General features: G+C 37.2%; 1 protein-coding gene across 19 annotated transcripts in view; it reads left to right on the plus strand.

The window, feature by feature from the left end:
• CLASP2 (cytoplasmic linker associated protein 2) overlaps positions 1-23,778 on the plus strand; it is a gene marked incomplete at both ends in the record, with an annotated part of 179,389 nt that overhangs the window by 56,261 nt on the left and 99,350 nt on the right. For all 19 annotated transcript variants that reach the window (XM_079712231.1, XM_079712234.1, XM_079712222.1 and 16 more), the window contains 3 exons: positions 15,133-15,212; positions 17,482-17,574; positions 21,163-21,308. In XM_079712231.1, the coding sequence (XP_079568357.1) occupies positions 15,133-15,212; positions 17,482-17,574; positions 21,163-21,308 (319 nt within the window). The remainder of the gene's footprint in view (positions 1-15,132; positions 15,213-17,481; positions 17,575-21,162; positions 21,309-23,778) is intronic.

Genomic DNA, 23,778 nt, shown 5'->3' on the forward strand with positions numbered 1-23,778 from the left:
GCAGTGCGTATTCATTCTGCAATTTTTAGTTTATTTCTTTTGGTTGCCATAGCTCATTTAGCTTCATTCATTGCCCATTTTTGTAAGAAAAAAGCTATTAGTCAGAGGATACTGATATTGCTTCAGAAATTGTTATTCTTGGCTGTCAGCCCTTCTTTGAAAATTTAACTTTAGATCTTTTTGTTCTTGGCAGAAGCTTATTGATTTTTAAATTAGTTGTAGAATGTTTTCTTAGAGTTGTAGAATCTTTGAGTTAGAAGGGACATTGGGAGTTATATAGTTAAATTTACTATTCAAGTATAGCAATCCCTTTCAAAATATTCCTGATAGATGATTATTCAGCATCTGATTAAATATGTGCTCATGGATTAAAATTTGGGACAAAAACCATCTCCAGTACCACTACGTATAGACATAATCAACTGATAAATTATGATGTACTTTGTTCCAGTTATTTTTATAATAACTTTTCTGACTACTTTTTTTTTTTTTTTTTTTTTTTTTGCGGTACGCGGGCCTCTCACTGTTGTGGCCTCTCCCGTTGAGGAGCACAGGCTCCGGACGCGCAGGCTCAGCAGCCGTGGCTCACGGGCCCAGCCGCTCCGCGGCATGTGGGATCTTCCCGGACCGGGGCACGAACTCGTGTCCCCTGCATCGGCAGGCGGACCCTCAACCACTGCGCCACCAGGGAAGCCCTCTGACTACTTTTACACATACAAATATTTCCTCAGGAGGAGGACAGAATTGGCACCCTTCCTTTTGTAGTTTTGTATACCTTTTGTCTCATTAATATTTTACCCTGATCATTTCCTCATTGTCTTAAATTATTAATTTAAAACTATTCATGGCTAGTATTCATATCTAGGCTGCTTTCATGTTTTCTGCAGTTATAAATGGTGCTATCATTCTTTTAAGTATATATTTTATTAGCATATCTCCAATCATTTCCTTGGAATAAATTTTTAAAGTTTACTTAATCAAAAGTTACAGGGATTTCTTGTGTTCTTTCAGTTTGGCATAGTATCCTCCAGAAAAGTTATAAGCCATTTCAATTCTGGATAAATTAATTATTTTTTATATTGCATTAAAATCTGCCTCCTTGTAACTTAGGCAGGGAAGATGAATTATCTGTTAACATGATACTTTCAAATACTTGAAGGTTGTCCTGTCTCTCTTTATATAACTATTGTGTTTTCTAGACTGTACAGTTTCTTTCTCATAACTTTACATGGAATAATGGTGATTTAGTCCAGGCATTTTATTTGCTACTCCTTGGTATATAATAAACAGGTATGATTAGTTCCTAATTAAAGGAGTATGGTAGACAGAGGTATACAATAGTGGTATAAGCTAGTCACAGTCCACTGAGTTTAACAAATTTCTTTTCAGAAGGATTACTAAAATAAAAATAAAGTGAGCTTCTTTGGAATCCTGATTGAATCTACTCTGAAGTTTTGGAGTTTAATTTACTTCACTTCTCCCAGAGATATATGTCAAGATTAAAGAGATGTATGCTATTTTTAGCAAAGTATCCTAGCCAGTTAAAGCCAGTAGGACCTGTGTTTAATCTTTAGTGTGTGTTAGTTTTGTTTTGTTCTTTGCCTCGGTGTGCCAACCTTTTCTACTCATATTGTAATTGTGGGGCTTTTAAACCAAGGAGAATTAAAAAAGAAAAGGTTATGGGTTGCTCCCATAACCTTTTCCAAATATATCATGGCTATAAAAATCCATGTTATGTGGATGTCAAAACTGTTACCTTTGTGCTTTGCTAATTAGAATAAGGATAAATTGAATTCCCTTAAATAGTCCATTTTCTGAATAAAATTTGTGACTTCATAATAGGAATTTAGATAAACATATTTTCCCTCCTTTTGGCTTAATGGCTTCAAAACAATTGCTGAATATACCTGATTATTTGTAATACTTACATCTCTGTAGTATTTTAGGTAATAGTTTTTAAAAATTGGGGGATGTTTTTACTTATGTTCTCTCATTTAAACCTCAGAACTCTTGAGTTAGATACTTTATCTCAGTTTTACTGATGAGCAAACTAAAGTTCAGAGAATTTAAGCAACTTGAACAGGTCATGCATCTAATAAGTGGATGAGGCGCAAAAATCACGTTGCTATACTGCCACCAACACTAATCTCACTGGGTAAATAAGGACTCTTCTAGATCCTAAAGCTCCTATAATCTACAGGAATGATCACTACTTTCAGGGTGCACAAATCAGTCATTTTAAACCTCAACTAGTATGATTCCCCGCAAAATAGAATATTTGGAAGTAAGCAAACTGGTAATTTTTTCATTATAAATGGAAATACTTTTTAGAGTTTTCTTTTTGAAATTGCCTTTTTAAAGCTTACTGAGTTATAATGTCCTTATTCCTGTACCAATTATTTTGGCTGCTATTCTTTTCTAAAAATAAAAATTGAATTAGATGATGATATAATTGTTTTTGTTTATCATTAGTACCAGATTCTGACGTTAGTGATTTGTCACTGAGGCTTGTATGTAATCATTGAAACACATCATTAACCAAATCATCAATTGTCAAAGTTCTGCTGTTCTCTCTCACTTGCCCATTCATTCAAGCAGACAGAGTATTTTCTCTCTATTGTTTCCGTCTAATATCAAAGACTACTTTGAAATGGTTTTAACTTTGAATTCTTACAATTGGTTAATTACTGTCTTTTCACATTCGGTAGTACTTACTTGCCTTTAGGGTATTTTGTATTAGTTTTACTTTATGTCTTACCTGAGGTTTTATTAAGAATGTCTAAATATCTGTTTTCCACAAATTATGCTAATCATTCCCATTTTTTCCTGTGATGCAAACAACAAAGATGTTTTTCCTTTTAAACAAAGATCATGAAAATCAGTATATATTTAATAAAACAAATCTCACAGAATTTGTTGTTTAATATTGAAATCTAAATTTTTAATTCATAAACTTCAATTTCTTGCTTTTGAACTTATGTAAAACCAAATAACTTTTCTGTTTGTGTATTTTGTTTTGCTTATTTTCTTCCTCCTTTCTTCCCCTTAATGAGGGAATGATACTAAACCCAAAAGATTTTAGCCTTGAAGGGATCTTAAAAGATGATCTGACCACAGTTCAGATGAAGAGACTAAGCCTCAGAAAGTTAAATGATGTATCCAAGATCAGTTAGTTATTAGCAGAGATGAAACAAGGGCCCAGTGTTTGGCCCACTGTCAAGGGCTTTTTGGATTATCTCTGGGTCATCTCCTCACTAATACTGCATATAATACATATTTCATATTTTTATCCCATATAGCAAAACACTATTAATGACATTTGGAATTTAAGGATTGGCCAGTCACCATTCTGTCTTAAATTTCTGTGAATCCCATGTCATTCATCATAAGATGCCCTGGTGCTGTCTCTCTTAACTATAGTTTTAAGGTAAATAAGATTTGAATAATTAACCAATAAATTATTATAAATATAAATCAATAAACTGCCCAATGGCCTACTGTCTCTAAGAATATGTGTGTTTTGCTGTAGTTATTTTCTTTGTCCTCAGTTTTGTTTTACCTCCTGTGCAAGACTTAAAGTCAAAGAAATTTCATTGTGCAAGGTTTATTTTCTGAAACATTCAGAATGTTTGAGAAGGGAGGAAATTTATATAAACAGCCAACCTATTGTGATTAAAATTAGTAGACATATTGAAGACCCAGTCTCTTCACAGATGAGTTATTGTTCTTTATCTACATCTGTATGTAGAGCTTACTGTGTGCAAGGCTTCATGTTAGGCACTGAGGAGACCATAAGAATGCTCAAGAAAGAAAGCAGAAAAGAAATTGGAAAAGAAATTACAATATCTGTCCATGCTCATTATCCCACCAACCAGTGTTCGTGGTTTTTAGTGTTTTGGCCTTTCCATACTTCATTTGCCTATACGTTTTGACTGAGATTTAAGTGTTAGAAAATTACAGTGTCATATAGGTAGGCAAATTTATTTCAAGGTTTGCCTCAGAAAAGAGTGAAATATCATTAATATAGATCGCACATGTGAGGGATTTTCCATTAGTTAGATTTGTTATACTTGATCCATATAAAGTAGAAGTTTGTAATAACTTAAAATTCCAACTTATATTTATTACATTATTACTGAATTGGTAAGAAGCATTATTTCTATGATGGGCATGTTGTAAATTTAATTTTTTCCATTAACTTGGCATTTTTCTTTTTTAGAGCCAGTTTATGTGTTTCTTAACTAATAAATTGAATGGCATAATTGGATTTTTTTAAAATATAAAACGTATACTCACTGTTAACAAGTCTAACATTAGAGAAATGTTTAGAAAAAAAAACTTTCATACCATCTTGCTTTTCTAATCTCATTGCCCGGTGTTATGTATGATATTCTTCCACATCTTACTCCATTTTTATTTGTGTAGGTATTTAGATTAGATTTTATTTTTGCCCCCATTAAACATACTAGTAAACACTTTGCAACTTGCTTTTTTTTCACAAAACATCCTTCCGTCCTTCAGCATCAAGAATGAGAGCTATCACATTCTTTTAATAGCTATACAGTGTTCCACATTATTGATGTACCATGATTTAATAAATAATAAACTATTTCTCTGTCAGTGTCATTCAGGTTGTTCGCAACTTTATGCCATTACAAAGAATGCAGGTCTCCATGTACTTATGTAGTTGGTCATTCTGGTGCTTCTGATCTGTAGAATAGACTCCTCTAAATGAGGTTGCTTGGTCAAGGTTGTGTGTGCTTTTAATTTTTTTTTTAACATCTTTATTGGAGTATAATTGCTTTACAATGGTGTGTTAGTTTCTGCTTTATAACAAAGTGAATCATGTGCTTTTAATTTTAATAAAGACATTATTTTACCTTCTCCAGCCTTGAATATAACAGGTTCATTTTGATGGGTGAAAAATGGTACTTCTTTTTCTTAATCCTCATCTGCCTGTCCAGCCAGCCAGCAGCTAACAAATGTTTACTGAAAACTTTTAGTATGCTGCTATTCTCGTAATCTCTGGGAAATATCAGTGAACAAGAACAAAGACCCTGTCCTCCCAGAGTTTATATTCCAGTGAGATTCAGAATATTTAAATTCATTAATAGGGATTAGCATATCCTCTTGTGTGAATTGTAATTTGTTATTATTTGCCCATTTTTTAATTGGGCTGTTTTGTCTTCTCATCAGTTTGTTACAGTTTTTAAAATATTAGGCCTTTTATGCTTTTATTAAAAGTTACAAATATTTCTTCAGTTTCTCCTCTGCCTATGGCATTTTTATGTCAAAATTTAAAAATTTTTGTTTTGGTAGGTAAAATATCTATCCTTTTTTTTTTTTAACTTCCCAATTTCCTGTCTTGAATAAGAAGGACTATTGTCTAGTCCCCAAAGTTTATACAAATAATCTAATTTATTCTAAAACATAAATTATTTTACATTTAGTTTGTTCAGTATATCTGGAATTTTTTTTGTATAAAGTGACAGTATTTTCATTTTAATTTCTTTTCTTCCTTATGTATGGGCAAGTTAATGTCGATGCAATTGGATAAAACATTCTTTACTCCATTGAATTGAGATACTACTAACTGGATGTATTTTGGTTACTGATGTTCCTGATGTTTATCTGTACTTATTCTAGCTTTTTAGTGAGTGGTTTCCCAAACTTCTTATTATGAAAAATTTTAAGCATATAGAAAAGTTGGCATGCAGTAAACACTCATCACCTAGATTTAGTAACTAGCATTTTGTCATATTTGTTTTAACCATCTCCATATAGATATATTCCCACACATATTCTTTTTTCTTCCAAAACTCAATAGTTGGAAAGTAAATTGTAGACATCATGACATTTCAGCCATAAATATTTAATATACACCTCCTAAGACTTAAAGGTGTGCTTCATTATAACCGTAATACAATTATCATATGCCAGAAAATTCCATAATATTATGTATAAAACAATCCCTTCACCAACTTTTATACCATGACATTGACTTTTTTTTTAAAGAGTCTATGCAAGTTGTCTTTTAGATTGTCCCATGCTGTGGATTTGTCTGATTTCTTTGTGGTGATATTTAACTTGTTCCTTTAAGCCCTTTTATTTTCTGTAAGTTTATTCTAACTATATACCTCCTTTTAAGCACTTCCATTCTATATTCAAATTTCCTCAAATGTCCTAAAAATATTTTTTAATAAGTGATTCTGTGGGGCCAGAAAGAAAAATTTACTGTTTGTTAGTTCAGGAATGCCCTCTTCTGTTGATATAGTGAAATGCAACTTCTTTTCTAAATGATACATGGAAGGCTTTCTATTCAGTGCTTCTGATTCTGTGATACCATCTCATTTCAATAGAACTGTTATCTTCTCTTTCTTCCTTTCCTTTATCCACCAAGCTTTGAAGGAATACCTCCCCCTTCTAAGTGCTACTTATCTCTTGTTCTGAGGGGAACCATATTTGATGTCTTTGTACTCCACTGCCAAGATCCTCCTCTTCCATACAAATTCCTTGGATTTTTCTCTCCAGTGAGGACTCTGTAATTGACATTGCTGGTTTTGGATGTTTATATTTCCCCATTTACCTGTAAATTGAAGTTTTGTTTTGTTTTGTTTGCGTTACACGGGCCTCTCACTGCTGTGGCCTCTCCCGTTGCAGAGCACAGGCTCCGGATGCGCAGGCTCCGGACGCGCAGGCTCAGCAGCCATGGCTCACGGGCCCAGCCGCTCCGCGGCACGTGGGATCCTCCCGGACCGGGGCATGAACCCGTGTCCCCAGTGTCGGCAGGCGGACTCTCAACCACTGCGCCACCAGGGAAGCCCTGTAAATTGAAGTTTGAAGTGAGAACTTGTATTATAAGTATGTGCTGTGGACAGTTTTATTTGTTTTTCTTTTTGATCTCTGGTTTTCGGAGTATTTAGTAAAACATTTGATTTGAATTTGGATGACTACCATTTTCCCATGGGAATCAGAATGTCTACTGTAAGTTTTAAAATTGGGTAAGGAAATAACCTTTTTTTTTTTTTTTTTACTAGATAATCCATTATCTCAGCATTGTTGTTGAATTTTAGGCATTATTATTGAATTACTTTCCTTGTTGATCTGAATCACTTCTTTGTCGTGTATCAAATTTTTGTACATTTGTGGGTCTGTTTCGAAGTTTGTATTTTGTTTATTTGATTAGTTGGCCTATCCCTGCACTAAAACCTAACTGTCATCATTATCTTAGGTTTGTAAGTGTTCATTTCTGGTAGGGCAAGTACTTCCTCCCTTTTCTTATAAGGATTATCTCAACAGTTCTTGGCCCATTGCCCTTCCAAATTTTAGAATCAGCTTGACAACTTCCACAAGAAATCCTGTTGGAGGCTTGATTATGGCAGTACTTTGGGAAGACTGGACATCTTTATGATACTGAGTCTTCCTGTCCATGAACACAGAATATCTATCCATTTATTTTAGAGCTCTTTAATGTCTCATTAAAATTTATTCTTTTTCCACCTCAAGGTTTTTCACTTTTTTTGTCTTGTTTTTGTTTGTTTGGTTTGTTTTATTTCTAGATACCTCAGAATATTTTTATTTTATGTTAAAAAACATAGTTTTTTTTTTTTGGCTGCGTTGAGTCTTCACTGCTGTGTGCGGGCTTTCTCTAGTTGCGGCGAGCGGGGGCTACCCTTCGTTGCAGTGCGTGGGTTTCTCATTGCGGTGGCTTTTGTTGTTGCAGAGCATAGGCTCTAGAGCGCAGGCTCAGTAGTTGTGGCACACGGGCTTAGTTGCTCCGCAGCATGTGGGATCTTCCCGGACCAGGGCTCAAACACATGTCCCCTGCATTGGCAGGTGGATTCTTAACCACTGTGCCACCAGGGAAGTCCCAAAAGCATAGTATTTTTTTTAATTGTAAAACTTCATTGAAAGAAATTTTAAAAGTCATAAATAAATGGACATACTACATTCCTGGATAGGAAAACAGTATTACAAAGATCATGAGTTCTCCCCAAATTCATCTATAGAGTCAACGCATTTTCTTTTTTTTTTTTAAATTGAGGTGTAGTTGACATGCAACTTTATATCAATTTCAGTTGTACAATATAATGATTCAATATTTGTATATATTGCAAAATGATCACCACAATAAGTCTAGTTAACATCCATCACCATACACAGTTACAGAGCTTTTTTTCCCTTGTGATGAGAACTTTTGAGATTTACTCCCTTGGCAACTTGCACATATGCAGTACAGTGTCAACTCTAGTCACCATGCTGTACTTTACATCCCATGGCTTATTTATTTTATAACTGGAAGTCTGTACCTTTTGATTCCCTTCACCTATTTCATCCACCCCTTGCCTCTGGCAACCACCAATCTGTTCTCTGTATCTGTGTGCTTGTTTTTTTTGTTTGTTTGTTTTTTAGATTTCACATATAAGCGAGATCATACTGTATTTGTCTTTCTCTGTCTGATTTATTTCACTCAGCATGATGCCCTCAAGGTTCCTGGACATAGTATTTTCTTAATTTAAAATTTCTAACTTTGTTGCTGATGCATAGAAATGAAATCAATTATTATATTTTGATTTTATATCTAGTCACCTAGCTAAAGTTTAATTTTTAATGATTTTACTATATATTATTTTGGGTTTTCTACCTACACCAGGATTTGGCAAATTACAGCCAGCAGGCCAAATGTGTCCTTGCTATCTGATTTTAGAAATAAAGGTTTATTGGAATGTCGGGGAACTAAGGTCCTGCATGCCCTGCGGCCAAAAATAGATAGATGGATGGATAGATAGATAGATAGACAGACAGATAGACAGTGTACAGCTCAGTGTTTTCAAAAAAAAAAAAAACTGTTTAAGTGGACCCACGTAGTTCAAACCTGTTTTGTTCAAGGATCAAAAGTATTTAAACTTTGATTGTGAGCTCATTGCTTGAACTTAATTAGTGGAAGTCCTTCAGGTCCAAATTGGGGATTCTAGAAGCTTTCCTCTGAGAAGTTTTTTTTCTGCTGGACACTGGGGAATCAGCAATCGGGGACCCCTTCAGCCTCTCCTAGGTCTTGTCTCAACCAAAATTCTCAGTTACTCTTCTCCACCTCTTTACTGGGAACTCCACTTTTCAGTAGGGAAAGCTGCAAAGTCACATTGTAAAAGGAGCAATTGTCAAGAATGAGAGCTACCCTTGCAGCCAGCCTACTGCAGCTTGCCCTCTGACCACGATAATTTACATGCCTCCCACACACAAAATGCACTCATGGACATTTCCCAAAAGTCTCATCCTAATTATACCATCAGGCTCAAAGTCCGTGATCCTTTGATCTGCATCAGGTCCAGATGTATATGAGGTTTCTCTCCTCTGGTGTGGCTCCTCTCCATGCAGAGGCCTCTGAACTAAAAAGACATCTACTTGGGCTTCCCTGGTGGCACAGTGGTTGAGAATCCGCCTGCTGATGCAGTGGACAGGGGTTCATGCCCCAGTCCGGGAAGATCCCACATTGCCGCGGAGTGGCTGGGCCCGTGAGCCATGGCCACTGAGCCTGTGCTCCGCAATGCGAGAGACCACAACAGTGAGAGGCCCGCGTACCGCAAAAAAAAAAAAAAAAAAAAGACATCTACTTGCACCCCATATACTCAACATACAGGACAGAAAAACCATAATAGATACTCCCATTAAAAAAAGGGGAGGGGCTTCCCTGGTGGCGCAGTGGTTAAGAATCCACCTGCCCAGTGCAGGGTACATGGGTTCGAGCCCTGGTCCGGGAAGATCCCACATGCCGTGGAGCAAATAAGCCCGTGCACCACAACTACTGAGCCTGCACTCTGGAGCCCATGAGCCACAACTACTGAAGCCTGTGTGCCTAGAACCTGTGCTCTGCAACAAGAGAAGCCACCGCTATGAGAAGCCTGCACACTGCAACGAAGAGTAGCCCCCGCTCGCCGCAACTAGAGAAAGCCTGCGCACGGCAACAAAGACCCAATGCAGCCAAAAATTTTAAAAAAATAAATAAGTTTCTTTAAAGAGGTTGGGGGAACAGGAACTTCATAGTAGTCACTGATTTATAGCAATTTTGAAATCCAACAGGAACTTGCTTTCAGGTTCCCTTATTACAGGGGTCATGAATGTTCCATCATGAAGGTTTCATTCTCTCTTTGGGTGTGCTTCTCTAAATCAGTGTTTTCTTCTGTTCTTGGTTTCGCCCTGGACTCTGGGCTCTGCCCGCGAAATCTTTTCTTCTTTTGTATCAAAATGTCCTGTGTTTTCAGCTGAGTGTCTTTTTCAACCTACTTCCCTTAGAAAGTTGGGGATCCAGAAAGCTCTTCTGTCTTTTCATAGCACTCTTCAAAAGCACTAATAGTGCTTTCATTAGTGTAACTCTCTTTAAAAATTATAGATTTTGTATGAATTTCATCAAGCTTCCTGCCATATTTCCCTCCATGTTGTTTCTCCAGCATTTATTTTTCTCTTCAGTGCTAGTCGCTTCATTGTAGCATGAGAAGAACCTGCCTCTTTCCATATCTAAGACTTTGCTCTCCTTGCTCCTGTATCTGTACTTTACCCTTTGTTTCATTCACCATTGTATCCAGCACTTCACCTTATTAGTAGTTAAGGACTAAGTAGAATGGAGTTTTCTCTTTATACTTGAACCTTTTAAAGTAGTATTTGAGGATTTCTGAGAATGCCTCGTCTAGGCAGTCTGGCACACTAGAAACCATGGTATCTCCTGAATGACAGTACCCTCTAATCCCCCTTCCCCTCCCTCTGCTTCCCAACCAAGTGATTACCAGCTTAGAGTGGATTCTAGAGCAGGGATCAGCAAACTGTAGTGCACAGGCCAAATCCAGCCAACTGTCTGTTTTTGTTTCACCCATGAGCTAGGAATATTTTTTACATCTTTAAATGATTAAAAATAGTCAAAAGAAGGATAATATTGTGTGACATGTGAAAACTATATGAAATTCAAATTTCAGTGTCCACAAATAGAGCTTTATTGGAATACAACCTTGTTCATTGTATATTGTCTGTGGCTGCTTTCAGGCTACAATGGCAGAGTTGAGAAATGGCAACAGGAACCATATGGCCCATAAAGTCTAAAATATTTACTCTCTTGTCCTTTACAGAAAAAAATTACTGACCTCTGTTTTAGAGTGGTTAGACAGCTGGGCAAAGCTCTTCTGTTCTGTTTCAGCCCATTAATATTTTCTGGTATGATTGTTAACACAGTTATATTTGAAAGGGCTTTAGTAGAATTGGAAGCCAGCTTCGCTTGTCCCTTCAGCCCAACCTCTACTTGTGCTCCTGCTCTCAAACGTAATTTATCTAAATACATCTCTTGGTGTGCACACTCATTCTCCTTTTCTTGCAGTAATATTTGACATTAAAGCCCATTACTCTTTTTGACTGTCTTCCTATGTAATTCATTCTCCTTGCTGGTGCTAAAGGGATTTTATTGTATTTTTAGGTGAACTTTTTAAAGCTGTATCAGAAAATGGAGTGATGATTGTGAGATAAAACAGTTCATTCAACAGTTTATTCTTGGCCCATTACTCTTTTTGACTGTCTTCTTATGTAATTCATTCTCCTTGCTGGCGCTAAAGGGATTTTATAGTATTTTTGGGTGAACTTTTTAAAGCTGTGTCAGAAAATGGAGTGATGATTGTGAGATAAAACAGTTCATTCAACAGTTTATTCCCTGTGCAGGGATCCTTTTCCTACTTTGTAGGCCAGACAGTCAAAACCAAGGTGAGGGGAAACATTAGGCAAACATGGATTGTAAAAAGGTTTACTTGTAATACATTCAAGGTATAAGCAAGGTTAGAATGGGGAGCTCAGAATGTCCTCTGTCTTTACACTATTTGTATATCCCAAACACATTAGCAGCCCCTCTGCTTAAACAAAGTGATTCTCCAAGGTAAGAGTGAGGTAGATTAGGTTTAACTATTCAGACCATGCAAGTTCTTACCAAATTTGGTAATGCCCATGTCCAGGTTTAGAGACCTAACTGTCATATCTGAGATAGTCACAAGGCTGCATTTATTTGTCTCTGCATCTTCTGTGGGACTTTTAAAAGCCATTATATTCTACTCCCCCACCACTCCCTACTAGCTTATTTGGCCCTAGTCATAAGAAATTACTGCATAATAAAGAAATTATGATTAGAGTAAATTGTGACTTTCAAAGTTAGACTTTCCTGTGTATGTCCTTAGTCATTGGCATATTTTTCTGGCCTTATCTGGGATCTGTTCAGATGCTCTGCATCCCCTTGAAGGATTTTGACATTGTGTTATGGCTGGCGGGTTAATGTATCGATGTTAGCATTCTGTTGTATGTATGATACCTTAGTAAACTGCATATACACTGTAGTAATCCTTCATACTGATTTCCCCTTCACTTCTCCATTCCTCTGTAAAAACTTTCTGTCTTCCACACTTCAGTACACTAAGGTTAACTGGCTCTGCTCTGGTACATCTGCACAGGTCTCCTCTACCACTTGAGATGTATACTTTCTAGGCGTCCGTTGTTTGTTCTCAAACTTGCCTAATGGTTGCTCTTATTATCGTAACAAAGTAATTTACAAGAAGTGGTGATATAAAGGAACAAAATATATTAATGAATGTGGAAAGAACTTTTTTTTTTTTTTTTTTTTCCCCTGCGGTACGCGGGCCTCTCACTGTTGTGGCCTCTCCCGTTGTGGAGCACAGGCTCCGGACACGCAGGCCCAGCGGCCATGGCTCACGGGCCCAGCCGCTCCGCGGTATGTGGGATCTTCCCGGACCGGGGCACGAACCCGTGTCCCCTGTATCGGTAGGCGGACTCTCAACCACTGTGCCACCAGGGAAGCCCCAGGAACTTTGTTTTTATGAAAACTGTGTTGAATGTTTAGGAACTGCTTGGTAAGGACCAGTCCCTAACGAAATTTCTGTTCAGTGCTTTAGACAAAGACAACTGTGAAAGTTTGGGAAGAAATTGTAAAAATCTAGGCATATGCACTCCTATCAGAGGACCCATTGTCGAAAGCAATAAACCCTGCCATATTAAGAGATTGTAAATGAATGTAGTATCTTATAATATGTTAAGATAATATGGTTAGCTATCTTTTTGTTTCTTTGCTTTAGCTGATTATTTTCAGGTAATCAGTTAGTTACTAGTACTGATTATGGGCATGGGGTTGGGAGTTTTATTATTTTATTGGATTTTTTAATATCTAGGGAGTAACTATAATTTATTTACTCTTGTAATTGAATTTCCTATAGCAAGCATGCATCCATTCCTCTTTTAGTTTATGAAATTGTCATTGCTTTTAACTTGCAGTTTTATATTGCCTTAAACTTTATGCTGTTCTGTGGTCCATCTCTTATTGCTGTTAAAACTCATATACAAAGACCTTCTGGGGTTTTTGTTTGTTTTTAAGATAAGGAGCTTTTTATACACCTTTGGAAATCCTGAGTATTTTTTAGGATTTTTTTTTAAGTCCAGTTTTGCAGCATTAATATTTCCTTTGGTAGATGATAAACTTAATTGAAGAGATATTTTCTGTTTAATTTTTTAACCAGAGAGATTTTTTAAGTGAATTGTCCATTGGAATGTACATCTTAGGTATTTGAAAACCATTTCATGTGTTGGATTTTTACCATGAAGAAAATAAATAATAAGTAGAGTTATCAGCCAGATTTCAGTCAGAAGACAGAATCCACAAGTTATTTTTGCAGAGAGAATTTAATATAATTTGTTAAATGGGTACTGATGAATTAAGAATGCAAGAAGAGAACACTAAAGTATCATGGAAGAGGCCGAGAAGGTGAGAAGATAACTGACCCTTCTGCCGGCTTCACAGTCCATCAAGTGCAGAGCCTTCCCGGCTTTATTCTCCTTCCCCCGCAAACAGGTGTCTCCTCCCCAGCTACCTATACCACAGTACTCTCAGCGGCTGTGTTAAGATTCCTTGGTTGAGCTTTGTGACGACAGTTCTCCGTGAAGCCAAGTTCCCTCTGTTGACTCTGGTTTCTCCACTGTCATTAAGAGCAAAGACACTATTTTAGTGTCTTCTGCACAACAATTACATATAGCAGCTGAGTACCCGGGAAATAATGTTTATAATTCATACTACTTCTGTTAAACAACTCCCCTCCCCATTTAAATACTGGTTAATTTGAAATAAAATAAAGTATCATGGATGTAGCAATCACAGTAAATAGCTCCTACCCCTAAAGCTGGAAGAACAAAATGAGGTTAAAATTATTGAAACATAGAGGCTTAGAGGAGAGGCCCTGCAGAGCTGTGACTTGACCTCTGAGGAGCAGGTACTAGCTGTCTGGTGTCTCTGTCAGGCATAGTGAGCTGGTTTCAGTGAATGTTAGAAAAACTGCAGTCTGGAACTGCTACTGAAATGAGCAACCTGCCAGAGTTGCTAGGGTTTTACTGACAAGAAGAGGAAGTAGTTAGGAAGGAGCAGGTCCCTTCTTCCTTCAGCTTTCATTCTTTCCAGCATCCCTATTGACACAGTTTAACAGGAAACCATTAGAATCAGCAGAAAAATGGTTTGTTCAGTCCTAGGCCCAACATCACAATATAAAAGAGTGTATTTGGAGCTGAAAGACAATAGCTAATTATTGGCTCTTAAACAACTACTGCCTACTAAGTTAATTTTTTTATTGTGTATGTGCAATAAAAGATTTGTTTGTATATTTAAAGTTAATTTCAAGACCCTCATTTCTTTCACATTTGCTTTCCTGACCACTGCAGCACATGTGGATCCTCTGCCTCACTTATTTGGCAGCGTTATTGACATTTAGGGTCATATAAACTGACTGCTCAGCTTTTTAAATGTTTATCCTTTCGCCTGTATTTCTTGTGTCCTTGCTCTTTCATTGAATGAGGGATGAGAGGGCTCTGTTCTTATAGTTTGGATTCTACTACCAGCCTCATCTAGTACCTTATAGAGAGTTAATCAACTACTGCTAAGTACCTTCTCTTTTCTGAAAAGTTGGAGATTTTTTTAATACCTTCTTATAAAATGGAATGTCTCAAAATTATGCCTTTTTCATATCAAAAGAGTTAATATAATATTTTTCATGGTGTTCTTAGTGCTAAAATGCTTAAAAGTAAACTTTAAAAAATAAATTTATTTTTAATTATCAGGTGCTTCTAAGGAAGGAGGTGCCGGAGCAGTTGATGAAGATGATTTTATAAAGGCTTTTACAGATGTCCCTTCTATACAGGTAAGGATGCCAGTAAAGTGGCATTCCCCATGAATATTGCCTATGTACCTGTTCGTAATATTATTTATTTTTGTCCCTGTTTTCCAAATTCTTTTCTTCCTGAATTGACTTACCAAACTTTTATTTGTTGGTACAATTAGACTTCCAAGTGATTTTTTCAGTGAGGCTGAAATAAAATTGAATCCATTCATATCATTGAATCATATTACATTGCAGTGTCCAACTACATCCACTTTTTTTTCTTAAAGGTGCCTGTGATACAATGTTCTTCCATTTTTTTCCTCCTACCTTTCTGTCCACTTCATCTCTTTATCCTTTAAAGCCACATCCTTCTTTACTTGACTGTTGAATACTGAGATTTCCTAAGGGTTGGTTCTAGGCCTCTCTTCTCGCTCTCCATTTCCTTCCTTCCTTCGAATCCGTGGCTTCCTGCCTTTACATAGGTAATGCACAGGTTTTTATCGCTCAGCCAGAACTCTCTTTAGTGCAAAACTAATTTTTCCACTGATTGTTTATTTGACATCTCCTTTTAGATGTCTCAGAGGCATCTCAAATTCAAGGTGCACACAGCTGGACTCATGATCTTCCCCTTTCGAACCTACTCTTCCAGTGTTTTATATGTGGAAACCTAATCAGTTACACAAGTTAGAAACCTAGGAATTATTTTATTGCAGCCAATCCCTAACTTAGTGATATTCAAACTTCTTCTCTCTGTATGCCCTCTAAAAGAATGTTTAAAAAATTATGTACCCCCTCACTGAAGTAAATTATTGAGTCGACCCTTTTTTCCCTTGTTAGGGGAGGGGGAGCCTGGCATTGTATTCCAGAGCAAAGCATCAAAATAAGATTAGGAGTGGGAGAGGAACCTGCCTTTCTTTTTAAATATGGCAGAAGGACTTTTGTGAAGGGAAAGTGGGAGGCAGGAAAGGCTCAGAAGCCTCCAGTAATCACTCTGTAACAAATGTTTATCTGGTTCCCCTCCTGCCTCTTCAGCCTCGTCTCATGCCTTGCTCCCCTTTGTACTCTTGTTTTTGGCAAGTTTTTGTTTTAAGTAAAAGGGGAATTTAATGGCTGTTGAAAGTGGAAAATATAAATAGGACCTATTTGTTGGCAGTATCTGTTTGTACTACTCAGATGGTACCTAGGACCCCATTCTTTCTTATGTCTCATTTCTGGATTCTTCTGCATCGTCTTCCCTCATGGTCAGCAACATGGCTGCAGCTGTCCAAGCATCACTCCCTTAGTACCCTCTGCCTCTTTCCCAGTTGACCATGTAAAACTTTGAAATTCACTCTAACTGAACTAATTTAGGTCGTTAGCCCACCTCTGAACCTTGACTGTGATGTAGAGAAATACTGTGCACTGACTGACTTAGGCCTTGGGTCACTGTCTCTTCCCCTGATCCCCTTTGCACTCTTTACTACTGTACTTGGCCTTCTTTCAGTTTCTTTCTGTCACAGAGCCTTTGCACATGCTGTTCACTGCAGGGAAGGCTGATCTTTCTCTATTTTGTCTAATGATGTCTGCCTCATGCTTTAGCTCTCAATTCAAGCTTGACTTTCCTAACTAGTTCAAACCCCTTATTGTATGTATACTTTCATGGCAGTATGTACTTCTTGGTGATACTTTCTATTTTCAATTTCATATTTTATATCATTTGATTAATTTTTTTCTTTCCCTGACTAGATTATAAGTTCCTTAAGGCAAAGACCATGCCTATTTTTGCTCACCATAGTGTCCTTAGTGCCTAGAATGTTACATCCCTGTTATGTGAATATTTGTTAAGTGAATGAAAGGATAATGGAGTTTGGCAGACAGTTAGCTCCAGAGGGAATAAAACATGTAGCTCTCCTGGCTACAGTTTAGCGAGACGGTCGGAGGAGGGACTAACCTAAAACATGTCCTTTTGCAATATTGTGTAATAAGTATACGAATGCAATAGATATGTTATATACCTGAAGTCATTCTGAGAACTCAGTCCTGTTTTTACTAATCTGTAGGATATTTGCATTTTGTTTTTAAATGACAAAGTACTTTAAAAGTATATTTGAAGTTACTCATAAGTGGGGAAATACCCTTACCTGGGTAACAGGTAAGGAAGACAAAACATTTTATTTTATTATTATCTATAATGTATTTTCATTCTCCATTTAAAAATGGTGCTAGAATGGGAAATGATACTATTACTGGAAAGGTTATTTGAACATGAGGGCATAATTTTGCTGTGGCAAGAAGTATTAATGTTATAATTTTGCATCTTTTCTTTAAGATCTATTCTAGTCGAGAACTTGAAGAAACATTAAATAAAATCAGGGAAATTTTGTCAGATGACAAACACGACTGGGATCAGCGTGCCAATGCAGTAAGTTTTTTATTTTTTATTTTCTTATCCCTCTCTTTTTTTTTCAGTGTTCTTTATCAAAAACTTGGAAATTCAATAGTAGTACTATCTGGTATTTGCTTATGAAATAGAGAGTCTGATAGGTAACATTTCTTTCTGGAAGACACATTGAGATAATAGGCCTTTTCTTAGTTAGGGTCCATTGTTTTCTGTTTTGCTAATCAGGTGGAGCCTGTCTCACGCATTTGTTAGTTTTCCACATGTGCTACTTTTTGAACTTCATTGATGCCTTGGGACCATGACTCTCCTTAGGGTTACATAGTTGTGGAGTAAAGGGAACCCTCCTGCACTGTTGGTGGGAATGTAAATTCATAGGGATGGCATTAAATCTGTAGATTGCTTTGGGCAGTATGGCCATTTAACAGTATTAATTCTTCCAATCCAAGAGCATGGGATGATTTCTTTGAATCATCTTTAGCTTCCTTTATCAACGTGTTATGGTTCTCAGCATATAAGTCTTCCACCTCCCTGTTCAGGTTTATTCCTAGGTTGTTTTTTTTTTTTATGTGATTTATAAAGGGAATTTTTTTTTTTTTTACTTTTTCTTTCTGATAGTTTATTGTTAATGTAAAGAAATGCAACAGGGTTTCCCTGGTGGTGCAGTGGTTGAGAGTCCGCCTGCCGATGCAGGGGACACGGGTTTGTGCCCCGGTCCGGAAGGATCCCACGTGCCGCGGAGCGGCTGGGCCCGTGAGCCATGGACGCTGAGCCTGCGCGTGAGGAGCCTGTGCTCCACAACGGGAGAGGCCACAACAGTGAGAGGCCCGCGTACCGCAAAAAAAAAAAACCCAAACAAACAAACAAACAAACAAAAAGAAATGCAACAGATTTCTGTATGTTAATTTTGTATCCTGGTACCTTGCTGAATTCCTTTATCAGTTCTAATAGTTTTTGTGTTGGGTCTTTAGGGTTTTCTATATAAATTATCATGTCATCTGCATATAGTGACAATTTTCCTCTTCCCTTCCAGTTTGGATACCTTTAATTTCTTTTTTTGTCTGATTTCTGTGGCTAAGACTTCTAAGTTGAATAGAAGTGGCAGAGAGGCCATCCTTGTCCTGTTCCAGATTTTAGTGGGAAGGCTTTCAGCTTTTCACCATTGAGTATTGGGTTTGAGTTTGGCATAAACCATTGGCTGCGGGTTTGGCAAAAATAGCTTTTATTATGTTGAGATATGTTCCTTCTGTACCCACTTTGATAAGAGTTTTTATCATGAATGGATGTTGAATTTTATTAAATGTTTTTTCTTCATCTGTTGAGATGATCATGTGGTTTTTGACCACACTGATTTGTGTATGTTGAACCATCCTGTGACCCTGGGATGAATCCAACCTGACCATGGTGTATGATCCTTTTTATGTGTTGTTGGATTCAGTTTGCTAATATTTTATTGAGGATTTTTGCATCTATATTCATGAAAGATATTGGCCTATAATTTTCTTTTTTGGTAGCGTCTTTGTCTGATTTTGGTATCAGGGTGATGGTGGCTTCATAGAATGATTTTGGGAGTATTCCCTCCTCTTCAGTCTTTTGAAAGAGTTTGAGAAGGATTGGTATAAGTTCTTTTTTGTACGTTTAGTAGAATTCCCCAGTGAAGCCATCCAGTCCTGGACTTTGTTTGCAGGGAGTTTTTTTTATTGCAGGTTCTATTTCACTCCTAGCAATTGGACTGTTCAAATTATCTATTTATTCTTGATTCAGTTTTGGTGGGCTGTATGTTTCTAGAAACTTGGATGGACTTGTTTTTATATTTTGTGCTGTTTTAACAATATTGCAATAAACATCCTTGCACATATTCATAACAATGGTGTTTTTATTTTTGTAGGTTAAATTTTTAAAAGTGGTTTGGTGGGTAAATAGTAGATGCAATTTTATTTTAGTAGACATTGCCAAAATATTTTGAACAAAGGTATTAGGCATCCATGATCTTAACAGTAAGAGCTGTTACTGGGTGCTGTCGAGTCTTTTTAACCTTTGCCAATCTAATGAAGGCAAATGATGCGTCTTTGTTTTTTTTGTTTGTTTTTTTTTTTTTTTTTTTTGCGGTAGGCGGGCCTCTCACTGTTGTGGCCTCTCCCCTTGCGGAGCACAGGCTCCGGAGCACAGGCTCAGCGGCCACGGCTCACGGGCCCAGCCGCTCCGCGGCATGTGGGATCCTCCCAGACCGGGGCACGAACCCGCGTCCCCTGCATCGGCAGGCGGACTCTCAACCACTGCGCCACCAGGGAAGCCCGCGTCTTTGTTTTAATTTGCATTTGCTTATCACTAGTAAGGTTGAACACATTTTCTTATATTTATTTTGCCCAATTTAATATTTGGTTATTTGTCTTTTTCTTATTTTACAGTCATTCCTTGTGTATTGTACTTATATATTGCAGATAATTTTTTCCTACCATATTGTAATTTTTTTTAGTTGTTTAGATGCCTTCTGATTTCTCTTCTGCTTATGATAGTTTGCCTACCTTATATACCCTAAGATTGTATAACTATTCTTTCAGATGTTTTTCTAATATCCACAGTATTTTATTTTTATGTTTTCCATCCTTAATTCATCTTTAACTTTAAAGATACCTTTAAAAATTTAGAAAACCACAGAATTTAATGTGAAATTATACATAATAATGGGTACAATAGGTAAACTTTTAGCTTGTATGTGTGAGCACAGATGTGCACCTGAGTGTATCGCAATTGACTGATTAATTTTATTAGGTATGTATGATGTTTATATGGAAAACATTTGGCAATCCTATTCTTAAAGGTTTAGAAATAGGGAGAAAGAGCTATTTGTGTCACAAAGTAAGTGTGATAATGTTAAAATATTGGAGATGATGATGACTTAATGGTTGATCCTTTTGATTTTTTACTTTTGCTTATGGATGAATATAGTTTCCAAATTTGGTTGTTTTAAAAATAGGCTTCTTAGTAGATAGTGGTGATGGTTGCACAACATTTTGAATGTACTTATTGCCACTAAGTTGTATACTTTAAAATGGTTAAAATGGTAAATTTTATTTTAATGTGTATTTTGTGACAATTTGAAAAGACTCCCTTAAAACTTTAAAATTTACTTACCTAGGGCTTCCCTGGTGGCGCAGTGGTTGGGGGTCCGCCTGCCGCTGCGGGGGACACGGGTTCGTGCCCCGGTCTGGGAGGATCCCACATGCCGCGGAGCGGCTGGGCCCGTGAGCCATGGCCACTGAGCCTGTGCTCCGGAGCCTGTGCTCCGCAAGGGGAGAGGCCACAACAGTGAGAGGCCCGCCTACCGCAAAAAAAAAAAAAAAAAAAAAAAAAATTTACTTACCTACTCATACGTTACATGTCTATTATGCATATAATTAAATCTATAATGTTCTTTTCCAGAAAGCTTTTTTGTTTGTTTGCATGTTTATTTATAAGATACATTTAATGCTGTTAAAATGTCTGAATATATAATGAAATATAATGAAAAAAATTTTAATTTTGTTCCAGTAGTGAAGTTTAGGTAGTTTTTTTTTTTTTTTTTACACTGCCACTTTTTAATGTCAGTAATGAAAATTCTCTTTATTTCAGCTTAAGAAAATTCGATCATTGCTTGTTGCTGGAGCTGCACAATATGATTGCTTTTTCCAACATTTACGCTTGTTGGATGGAGCACTTAAACTTTCAGCTAAGGATCTTAGATCCCAGGTGGTTAGAGAAGCTTGCATTACTGTGGCGTAAGTATATTCTTTTTTGTGATAAGTATTTTTTATGAATGAATTTTGTACTCATTGATTCAGTGATTATTCAGTAAAGCACTAGCAGGATAACCCCCAAAAAGCATATATATGTTCCAAAAATCATATATATAAGGATTAAATTTGTGTGATTAAAAAAAAAATCTTTCTTAATAGCACTTTATACCAACCTTAAAATATGTTTATATGTCTAAAGTCTACTGGTGGGTTTTTGGTCACTAACTCTGTGAGTATAAGAAGAAAGTGAATGGGTCTGAGAACTGGCTATATGTAACTTTCTCTTTGCTAATTTGGATATTAAGCTTTTTATTTCTGATATTTTAGCAGTTGTCTTGGAATTATAACATGCATCATTAACTTATCAAAGTCTAAACCTATTCTGTATGTTTATATTTTTCTAAAATTTAAGGATGGTAGAACACTTAAACTCCTTTTACCACTTCTCCCAACCAGAATACTTTGTTGTATATGTTGTTGTATTCCTTTGAAGAGAGGGAACACAAAGATGCCAACTATTAATATTCATAATCTGGATTGTACTAGATGTCCTAGTCAGAACAGAATAAACAAACAAATAAAAACCTCTCAGGAAATAAAAACTATGAGGATTGCAAGAAAAGGAACAAAACTGCCCTTATTAACAAATGATATAACTATCCATGCAGAAACTGATAAGAATTGATAGATAACTTATCATAATTAAGGGAATATGTAGCAAGATTGCTAGATACAAGTCAATATACCGAAATAATTGAATATCTCTTGATAGCAAAACAAAACAAAAATCCACAAATTGTAACCTTCAAAAATAGTCCGTGATGAGAATTCTGCTTCTTGCCATGGTGCAACAACTGGTACAAGATTAGCCCTCTTGCAGAAAACTGGAGAAAATATGTTAAGACAACTGTGTACAGATGATGGACAGCAGGCAGAGCAGGAGTGTAATTCTTGAAACAAACAAGTCAGTTGAACAGTATGATCAGCACAGTTTTGACCTGGATGCATTTTCTGGACCGTGGAGAGGGAGGGAGAATGCAGGCAGAGCAAGGCAGTCTTACTGAGTTGAAGAAGAAACAGATTGGAGGTTCCGAAAGCTGAAGTGGCTAAAATTTGCAGTGCAGAACGCTGGAGAGGAGAGATATACAGAAAAAGAGCTATAGAAATCTGCATAGGGGATCCCATGAGTCTAGTTGAATACTAATCTGTGCATGCGAAAGGTACAACTCCCTGAGGACTGGAAAGAACTACTGGAAGCTATAAGATAAACAACAATTCCCAGAGTTCACCTGGCCCGGGAGAGGTTCAAGTTCTGACGAGCCAGACTGGAGAAACGTTGTTGAACACCCAGGGCATTCAGTAGAGACCCCAGAAAGGCTGTTGTATAGGAATAGGACTGTTCAGGCTACTCTGGAGGCTGAGTACTCTGCAGTATTCTCAGGCCACCCCTCCCAGTAAGCTTATAAAGATCAAGCTGATTCCAAAGTATATCACTGGCCTACCAGAACAAAACTCTTACACTCTTTAAAGGAAGACAGCAACATCTGGACACAGGTGGCACCTCACTGCTTCTGATTTGAGTTTCACATTGGAAAACTGAAGGTATAACTGAACACTAGTAAGTAAGTCTGAGTCTGAGTACCTCTTTGAACCAGGAACCTGAAATTCTGGAACTAACTGTACCCCAACCGTGTATTTTAAATAAGATATAAGTATATAGAAATTAAATAATTCCACAAACATTGTCAGAACTGTAATTACAGCATTCTTCCTAAGTGTTTTACCCAAAATCATATTAAATTAATTAGCCTGGCTTAGTTGTTTAACTACAAATTTGGAAAGAGAAGACAGATGTCCTTAGAGTCACCCAACTAATCAATGTATGGTAGAGTTCTGTTTTCAATCAAGAATTCTGAAATCCTACACCAAAGATGTCAGGGAGTATTTGTGACTGAAATATTAATATTTCTCATTAATAGAAATAGAGGAGTACTGGGACTTCCCTGGTGGCACAGTGGTTAAAAATCCGCCTGCGAATGCAGGGGACATGGGTTTGATCACTGGTCCGGGTAGATCCCACATGCCACAGAGCAACTAAGCCCATACACCACAACTACTGAGCCTGTGCTCTAGAGCCCGTGAGCCACAACTACTGAGCCTGCACACCACAACTGCTGAAGCCCATGCACCTAGAGCCCATGCTCCACAACAAAAGAAGCCACCACAATGAGAAGCCCACACATGCAATGAAGAGTAGCCCCCGCTCACCACAACTAGAGAAAGCCCGCATGCAGCAATGAAGGCCCAACACAGCCAAAAATAAATTTATTTATTTATTTATTTATTTATTTATTTTTGCAGTACGCGGGCCTCTCACTGTTGTGGCCTCTCCCTGTTGCGGAGCACAGGCTCCGGACGCGCAGGCTCAACGGCCATGGCTCACGGGCCCAGC

The sequence above is a fragment of the Hyperoodon ampullatus genome (genome assembly GCF_949752795.1).
Source record: "Hyperoodon ampullatus genome assembly, chromosome: 10".
NCBI classification, from domain to species: Eukaryota; Metazoa; Chordata; class Mammalia; order Artiodactyla; family Ziphiidae; genus Hyperoodon; species Hyperoodon ampullatus.